The sequence below is a fragment of the Olea europaea genome, chromosome 6 (genome assembly GCF_002742605.1).
Source record: "Olea europaea var. sylvestris chromosome 6, O_europaea_v1, whole genome shotgun sequence".
In the NCBI taxonomy this organism is placed as follows: domain Eukaryota; kingdom Viridiplantae; phylum Streptophyta; class Magnoliopsida; order Lamiales; family Oleaceae; genus Olea; species Olea europaea.
In genome coordinates this window covers 13,520,856-13,529,732 of record NC_036242.1, presented here as the reverse complement: position 1 = coordinate 13,529,732, position 8,877 = coordinate 13,520,856, and the positions used below count along the sequence as shown (strand labels likewise).

The 8,877-nt window shown below is 34.8% G+C and overlaps 3 protein-coding genes across 4 annotated transcripts; 2 read left to right on the top strand and 1 right to left on the bottom strand.

Moving 5' to 3' along the window:
- Window positions 1-251: 251 nt before the first annotated feature.
- Window positions 252-3,063, top strand: LOC111395915 (nudix hydrolase 2). Its single transcript, XM_023022136.1, has 7 exons — window positions 252-353; window positions 502-639; window positions 1,233-1,310; window positions 1,408-1,458; window positions 1,571-1,605; window positions 1,787-1,895; window positions 2,690-3,063. The coding sequence occupies exons 1-7, from the start codon at window positions 276-278 to the stop codon at window positions 2,876-2,878; spliced, it is 678 nt and encodes a 225-aa protein (XP_022877904.1). The 5' UTR covers window positions 252-275; the 3' UTR covers window positions 2,879-3,063.
- A 460-nt stretch (window positions 3,064-3,523) lies between these two features.
- Window positions 3,524-4,977, top strand: LOC111395914. The gene is made up of 2 exons (XM_023022135.1): window positions 3,524-3,829; window positions 4,434-4,977. The coding sequence occupies exons 1-2, from the start codon at window positions 3,595-3,597 to the stop codon at window positions 4,721-4,723; spliced, it is 525 nt and encodes a 174-aa protein (XP_022877903.1). The 5' UTR covers window positions 3,524-3,594; the 3' UTR covers window positions 4,724-4,977.
- A 114-nt stretch (window positions 4,978-5,091) lies between these two features.
- LOC111395913 (acyl carrier protein 3, mitochondrial) lies at window positions 5,092-7,255 on the bottom strand. 2 transcript variants are annotated; one of them, XM_023022133.1, is made up of 3 exons: window positions 7,041-7,255; window positions 5,549-5,761; window positions 5,092-5,428 (listed from the first exon to the last, which is right to left on the bottom strand). In XM_023022133.1, exons 1-3 carry the CDS (start codon window positions 7,218-7,220, stop codon window positions 5,249-5,251), a joined length of 573 nt encoding a protein of 190 aa, XP_022877901.1. In that variant the 5' UTR covers window positions 7,221-7,255; the 3' UTR covers window positions 5,092-5,248. The 2 variants fall into 2 exon arrangements, with proteins under 2 accessions (XP_022877901.1, XP_022877902.1); XM_023022134.1 differs by lacking the exon at window positions 7,041-7,255 and adding an exon at window positions 6,881-7,034.
- Between the last annotated feature and the right edge of the window lie 1,622 nt (window positions 7,256-8,877).

Genomic DNA, 8,877 nt, shown 5'->3' with positions numbered 1-8,877 from the left:
TGAGGGCATTGGAATTATGTCTAAAAATAGAATACTAATTTTAAGGTGTTAAGTAAATGATGGAACGGAAGCGACGATAAGTTCCAGTTGCATCTCCTCAGTCTCTTGGTGGTAATGCTTCATATATTAACTTTACAAGAAATTATATCTTTTGGTTTGATAACCATCCAAGCGTTAGAGCAAATTTTAGTAATTATTACATAGTTTTACTCTGAAGGAAGAGGTATTCAGCAAAAAAGAAAAAAGTCTGTTTTCATGTGCTAAGTATTAGGTGGATGTTTTTGCAGGGGAAAAAAGGTGTCTGGATTAAAATGCCTATTGAGCTTGTAAATCTTGTTGAGCCGGCTGTTAAGGTTAGTTTGTTCTCTTGTTCGAATTATTTTGGCACAGAATCTTATCCTAGTAAAAATGAGGAAGCTCGTGACAAAATGCCATGTTACTTCATTGCCCACCATTTTTAAAATTTTTTTTTTTTTTTATAGCCAATATTTTATTTTTCAGGAAGGATTTTATTATCACCATGCTGAAGCTAAATACATAATGCTTGTGCATTGGCTTCCTAGTATTGCTAATACTCTGCCAGCCAGTGCCTCACATCGAGTCGGTATCGGTGCTTTCGTCGTGAATGAAAAGAACGAGGTATCAATTGTTCTTTGTGTAACACATTATCTTCTTTGGTTTAGTTGGATGCTCTGGTTGTGTATTCAGTCCATTTAGCATTTCTAAATGCTCTGGTTGTGTATTGAGTGCATTTAGCATTTCTAAGGGGTTTACATAATAGATATCAGTCTCGAGATATCAGACTTTGAGACTTCGAGTACCTCTAAAAAGATAACCTGTGATGTTTGCTAAATCTGGATAATATGTAGAAATCAAACTGGCTTCAAGGCACATTATTGTGTCAGTTTCCTCAGGACAATATCTGCCTCTCTATATGAGTTATCCACTGGTTATGCAAATGCACCTCTAAAATACAATGAAGAAACTTGAACATCTTAGATATTAGTCCTTAACCTCCTCCTGCCCTTTTATCGGCCCACTGTTGTGCGTGTGTGGATGATAAAGTGCCCTGACATAATAGTCCATAACCTCTTGCAGCCCTTTTTATGCATGTTTCTCAGAAAAGATGCAAATGATGCTGTACTTGGTTTTCACTCTGCATACGTATCTGCATGGATATTTGATATTTTGTTTCTTGTGACCTTGTATTAACCTCTCAGCACCTGTACTAGGTTCTAGTTGTCCAGGAAAAGAGTGGAACCTTCGGTGGAACGGGTGTCTGGAAGTTCCCAACAGGAGTTGTTGATGAGGTATGTCCTACCAGTAATTTTATTGTCACATTTAAAGAAAAATTATAAAAGGAAAAAGTGCCAGAGGCCCTCCTTCATTTGTATTTTATATTCACAGGGTGAAGATATATGTGATGCCGCAGTAAGAGAAGTAAAAGAAGAGACAGGAGTAAGTGTGATGTGCACAACTTATACGTTATGTTCATAATTGGATTTACATTTTCAGTATTTGTGCATGAAATCCATTAATAATGCTGTTCTTTACTTGGTTCTATTTCCAGATCGATTCAAAATTTGTAGAAATACTGGCATTCAGGTACTTCCCTGCCCAAAATCATTTATTTCATGTATTTGTAGTATTGGCTATTTTCTTGTTTATATGCTATACATACTTGGCTATCATCCAGTACCTTTTGGGACCGGTATATGCCTGTTTACTATCATTGTTAGTTTTCTATTGCTTTGTATACCAAGTAAATTCATGCCATGGTTTCCAGACAGAGCCACAAGTCATTCTTTGATAAGTCAGATTTGTTCTTCGTGTGCATGATGCAACCACTCTCCTTTGACATCAAGCCCCAGGAAGCAGAGATAGAGGCAGCACAGGTATATTCAGTTGGCATATTATATCAATTAAAGAAGTTATTTTCTCAGAAATTTGTTGAGTATCTTATTATCATAGCCACAGTGTTTGTTTTCCAAGTCCAGATGCAAAAACCAAGTTACTTTCTCTATTTAGGATAATGCATGATTGCATGTAACCCCACTTCCTCTTCTCTATTTTCAGCTGATTTCCCAAGCTTGGCATATGCAACACGTTCTTTGATACATATAAACACAAAGGAACTTTGCACCTAGATCCCTCATTCTAAACTCAAAAGAATGCTTGGATCCTCACTCAATTTTTCTTGGTATTTGGGTCCCTCCCCTTTAATCAAGTAGCATTTGGATCCCCACAGATGATTTCCTTCCAAAATTACCTTTAACTGGTCATGTGCCTCACATGCGAGACATTGTTCCAAGGGCTTTATGTGTGGTTCAAAGTAGAAAAACAATTTGTCATTTACCACCTGCCAGCTGAACTAGGTAGAGCTTTGGCACCAATTTCATAAAAGCCATTTGACCTTGAGGTGTAGGAGCAGGTTTTCACAACTTCCATTGAAGTGATAATTTCATAGTATTATGAATATATGGCACGACTTGGTCGCTTTCATGTGGGGAATTCTTGTTTGAATAGTTTTTCTGAATCTACCTATGGCATTTGAGTAATTCTTTAGAATTCTCTTAGAACAATTCTCATGGAAGTAAAGTTATATGTACATCTTGCAAATACCGAAATCTAAAAAAATGTTTCAGTAATTAAAAGAAAAATCTTATTTGAGCTGTTTATTTCTTTTCAGTGGATGCCATACGAAGAATATGCGACCCAACCATTTGTTCAAAAACACGAGCTTCTTAGGTATATTGCTGATGTATGCAGAACAAAGAAAGATGGAGGGTATTCTGGATTCTCCGCGGTGCCTACAGTAACTAGTTTTTCTAAGAAGAAAAGCTTTTTGTATGTAAACAGGCAAGATGTAGATTCGTAAGATTTGTTTGTACTCGACACATTATTGAATGACAGATTTGCAAAATAAAGGACTTCCTATAAGTCTGGAGGTTCTCAAATTGTATAGACACAAACTTTTAAGGATATCTTGAATGTAAGGAGACGAGTCTCATATGAAATATTGATTAATGTTATCTAGACTCACGAGTTGTGATATCAATTTGCCAATCATGGTCATTTTGATTGCTTTTTCATATATTTTTTTTCATTTCACGAAACAAGACCAACTTTGTCTAATCTCAGCCTTATACTTCACTACTACAAAAAGAAAAGATTTTTATCGAGAAAGAGTGCAATCGTGTCAATAAAAATAGATGGGGCAGGCTTGACAAATTAACTCAAACTTGTATGCCTGTTTACCAAAGACATGGACGTGGATTGTATAATAATTTATGATTAAAACAATTCGTAAGGGATAATGTTAGGCTACCAACCTAAAACCATTACCCTTCCATTTCCCACCTCCTGAATTTCTACTCTACATAATGAAGAAGGCGACATTAAATCTAAGTTAAAAGCAAAGATCAAAAAATAATTATATTATTTATTGAGGCCAAAATAGTCATTTCAACTTACTGAAAAGGGCATATGACCATGCAGGCACTAGTATAAAACCCGAAGGTGGTAGCTAAATTTTCATTGTCCCTTCATTCCTTCTTGCGTTGATACAAAGTTAGTAAGCAAAAATACAAGAGAATGAGTCATTTTTGTAGCATGGATTCTCTTGTGAAGATGGTGTTCTTCAATTTCATACTCTTCTTTTGTCTCGGGACAGCTATGGCCGAACAGGGGAACTCCATTATTGAACCATCGAGTAGGAAAGACTCGATAAATTGGGCTGGATATGGCGAAGAAAAGCTCTCAACGGTTGTGATCAGTGGCAAAGTTATTTGCCACAGCAAAGCTTCTATGCAGACGAATCCTATTTCAGGTTCGTTATTAATTCTATGATTGGATATAGCCTCTATTTGGTATGGATTAAGATCAAGTCGAAGTGAACAATTAATTTCAACCATATATTTAAGAATATTCATAACTTTTCAACCACACATTTCTTCAACTTTTATCAAAATTTACTAATAATTTGATTTTATTCCCTACCAAACGGGGGCAAAATTTAACGTAGAAATTTAAGATGTTCCAAATTCTTGTTGGAATCTGGAATTTGACTCCTTGCAATAATATCTGCTTAGTTTTTCCCTGACATATACATGACAAAGCAACCCATTTTCTCTCTCTCTCTTTTTAATCAAGTGTGTTTGCGAAAGTGGAAAGTCACCTACTCTGTCTCAAGTGCTCCATTATATTTGGTGCTTAATTTCTTTCATTTATAGTTGAGAAATGAAACCTTAAGTCAAATACAGATTAGAATGTCTGAAAGTAACAGCCCACGACACGGATTTCTTGTATGCGCCAAATTCTAGTACATGCAAGTTGTGATTCGAAAACCTAAATGACTTGTCTATTAGGATGGGCAGTTCTGTCAAGTACTGATTACCAAAACGTGCTTTAAAAGTGTGTGTATGTATATGTAGGTGCTTCGGTGGCTGTTTTATGTGGCACCCCCGGAACGACAAGTAAATCATGGGCAGAGGGCACGACGGATGATCACGGGGAATTCTTCCTTGATCTTCCTTCCCATCTTCATGCAATTCCAAACTTGGAAAGAATCTGTTGTGTTAAAGTTCATCATCTGCCAGAGAGTTCTCCCTGCCAGCAATCTTTCACTGAGAAACATAAAGGTATAAAACTGACATCAATTGGTGAAGGCATCCGTACTTACACAACACATAATATTCATTTGGTGCCTCACAAGGGCGCATGATAGATGGACACAAGACGAGAGTTATGGTAGATGTCATGTAAGAAAATGAAGAATTGAGTTAACAAGCAGCTCGTGTGGATGGCGCTTTATTCGCAATATGAGTCGCCAGTGCGTGTAGCATGGAGTGTGTGTGTGTGTGTGTGTGTTGATGGGGATGGGGATTTAAATAGCTTGTGTACACAAAAATGTATCTAGTTGTAAAAGAAACCGTACCTTCAAGCGAAAGGGAGCTGCCACAAGTTCTTCAACATCAATGATGTTCTTCTGTCTTGGCAATAATGATAAAGCCGAATAAGGGAAAAATTTTATTAATGATCATAACGATAGCATGTAAATCAAGACTATAAAAAGATAGGTAAAGAAGAAAGTGAACAAAGTTGTTTTAAACTGAGATAAAATTCAAGAAATCTTGCATTCAAGAGTAGTTTCTACGAAAATCTAAGAGAACAAAATTTGAAGGGACTCTTGAATACATGAACATACTGAAACACAAGATAGTTAATGTATAATACAATTAAAAATCTCTCAAATTTTCTGATCAGCAGTAGAAATGACATATTTAGCAACATCGGCACAGCATTTAAGCTTGTCTGCTTCGGCGTCAGGTATCTCAACAGAGAATTCTTCCTCAAAAGCCATAACAAGTTCAACTCTATCAAGGCTGTCGAGGCTCAAATCCTTCTGGAAATCAGCTTTTTCAGTAACCTGTGGTGTATAAAAACATTGTGTTATTGTAATTTAACTCGTAACAAAACAAGAAACGTCTTTAGAGTTGGCAGTTGGAGATGGAAAAAATATATGATCAGGGAATACTTGACTAATTACCTTAGCAGCATCTATCTTGTCAAATTTCTTCACCAGCTTAATCACTCGATCCATTACCTGATCATTGCTGTTACTCAAGATTGTGCTGCATGTTCTCAACTGTTGGCCATCTCCGTACAGTGCACTCAATTCGCCTGCTATTAGTCGCTTGGTTGTGAAGACCCTAACCCTCACATGGTTCAAAATAGAATTTCGCAGGCTTTGCATATTCAACTATCCAGTAACAAGTGAAATGTTCAAAAAGGTCAGTTTTACAAAGCAAAAGCACGGAAAACTTGTGGATAATTAAACAAAATAAGCAAATACAGAATGATTTATGTAGAAGATCAACGAGGAAAGAAAAGTAGTCAAAGGTGAAGTCAGGGTGCGTTGATTTCTTCTTTTTCTACAAGTACTTCAAGATTATAAGAAACGATTTGCAACACATGCTAAACAAAAGACTTCAAACATGGACCCAGGAAGTGATATCCGTTGTCCACTCCCAAATTCGGTACCAATTACAAATGCATGTCCCTGTCTGACATGTGACAAAAGCTGAAAGAGTTCAAATAGCAATACAATACGAACTTATGAATTTGAGCATTCATCTTCGTAAAATGTTCCAGTGATTGATAGCAACAAAACTATTAAAAACCACAGACATGTTTTCCTATAATGCAGAAACTGATCCAGCTTTTAACTAGAAATTCTGATCTGGTCTTGATGCATGCTGTCGTGAGAAGCCACAGAAGCACTACCTGTAGTTTTCCCTTGTGGTAGCTCAGTCTAGTACTTTTTGAATCACATTGTGTTACAACCTACAGATCACGATAAGGCTGGATACAATCTTTTAAATGCATATCTACAATCAAACTTGCCGAGCAGCCGAGGTGAGAAAATAAAATTCAATAGGTTTGTTTCATGTTCAGACTTTGCAAAAGATGGAAGAATTTCTTTGCAATTGTCCAAGCAAAACAACTTAAAAAGCATTCCTGAAATAGGAATGACATCAAATTTACTGACCGTTGCGTGAGAAATTGACAGGGAACTTTGGCTCTGCTTTGAAGGCACTATTTTGTTACCTTGTATGCGTTCCGATTTCTGAATTTTTAGTTATAGAGGCTACACTAGGTATCAATGCAAACACATTTACACTAACATAACATAACCATAAAAATCATTAAGAACAGCAAGATGCGAAGTGAAATACAAACCCTTGTGAAAACTTAAATTAACTCATCTTACAGCACAGAATACAAGAAATATAAAGAGGCCAACTTCAACACATCCAAAATTTGGTAAATAATGTGAAATCACGTTAGGAATCAAACAAAGAACAAAAAATATGCCGACCTGGTTATGAAAACGAACACTGAACTCACTAAGAAAGCAACCAAAAAAAGTACCAAAGTCCAGAAGGTAAAAGTAGGAAGCAAGATGATAAATATATGAACAAAACTTCAATAAAATGAAAGGAATAGAAATGAATCGACAGGGAAAGAGTTCACTTTACCAAAAATCTCGAGTACTTTTGCTTGTTTTCAAGCTTATAAGCTGTTTGCTTTATTGTCTCACAGAAGTTTTTATCAGGAAGGCACCTCTTATAATTTTGATTTGAATTACATACTCTAAATGGGCCTGTGCCAATTATAGTAGCACGAAAATTTCGGATCATGCTGATATCTATGGTCATTTTGCAGGCCCAAATCAACCCAATGTCGTGGAAATTGGAATGGTAATTTTTTGTGGAAATTACACGACCGAGTGTTTTTAAGATTTCAATTGGTAATTGAGAATTACGAGTTTTTTTTTTTTTTTTCAAAAACAGATATAATTAAATTTTAATAATAATAATAATAATATTATAAAAATTATTTTATATATCTACCCCACTCATTATCTACCCTCCAAAATCCTAATTATTTCTCTTTACCTTCCACTATCGCCGGCCGCTCTTCATTCTCTTTACCTTCCACCATCATCGACGAGACGTTCTTTCTCTCCCTTCACTCTCTAGACATCTCTAGCGACGGAGGTTGCAGAGATCTATTGCTGTGATGATTTTTTTCTCATATATATTTGCTTCTAGTGTGCCTAGTGTATCTTTGCATGCCAGTTTTACACTATCCATTGTGGAGCGCTGATTTTCACATAGGAGGTGAAAAAGTGTCGGAGGACGAAAAAAATATATGTATTATGTATATATGAAATTTTTTTAAGTCCGTCCCCCATGTAGCTTCACCATTGATCACTTCATGATGTAAAATATATCCTATATCAGATTATAAGCTAGGAAAATGTGGGTTTTGTTTCTTCCTTCATTACATTCAATTTAAATATGGATGGAGATCATTTTATATCATGGAGGTGGAGGTGACCATAGAGTCCAGGTTGATGGTCACGTGCTGAAGGGAAGTCAGACAGGTATTGGATGTGATGGATGCATATCGAAGGGGTAGTAATATTGGCAAAATTTTCTAATTAGAGTTCTCTTATGTTCTGCCTTATTAGAATTGTAATGTGGGGCAAGGTGGGAGTGTTCGTGATCAAATATTTGATTGATTGTGACTTAAAAAATATGATTGTGAGTTATAATTTATTAAATTGTGATCGAAAAATAATTTTTGATTAATTAATTTGATAATTTGTGATCGTTAAATAAGTAGTAACTTATTGATTTGAAATGAATAAATAAATTGTGACTTATAAAATTTTTGATTTGTGACTGATGAATAAATTGTCACTTATAAATTTTTTTAATTTGTGACCGTGAAATAATTTGTGACCTATAAAATTTTTTATTTGTGATCAAGAAATATTTTGTGATCAATTAATTCAATAATCTGTGATCAAATTGTATAGAATTGTGAGTTTAATATATTTAGTTAATAAAATATATTTTTAATTGATTATTTCGTAAATAATTTTTAATAATATTTGATTTTTGAAGTTTTAAGACTTGTTTCTTAGTTTTGAAATAGGTTATAGCTAACCTCTCGGATATGAAATTTTTCCTAATTTTTTTCCAACATAATGAATTTAACAAAATAAATTAAAATATATCGAGAATTAGTTAAAAAAGGTAAATTTGTTAACTTCAAGAACTTTTTATGTATGTGTGTTTATTTTCCGACATTTTTTTTTTTGGTTAACGAAATATGAGTTATACATGATTATAAAATGAATAATGTTATCTAACACCAATTTAGTTAGCAGCATATCATAGGTCCTATTAAATGTACCATAATTTCTTGTATTTAATTGAAACTATAATTTAATATCACTACACTATCACCCAAACTAATGTTAAACGCCAGTAGTGGTAAATAATATTACTCTTTTTATTAGGC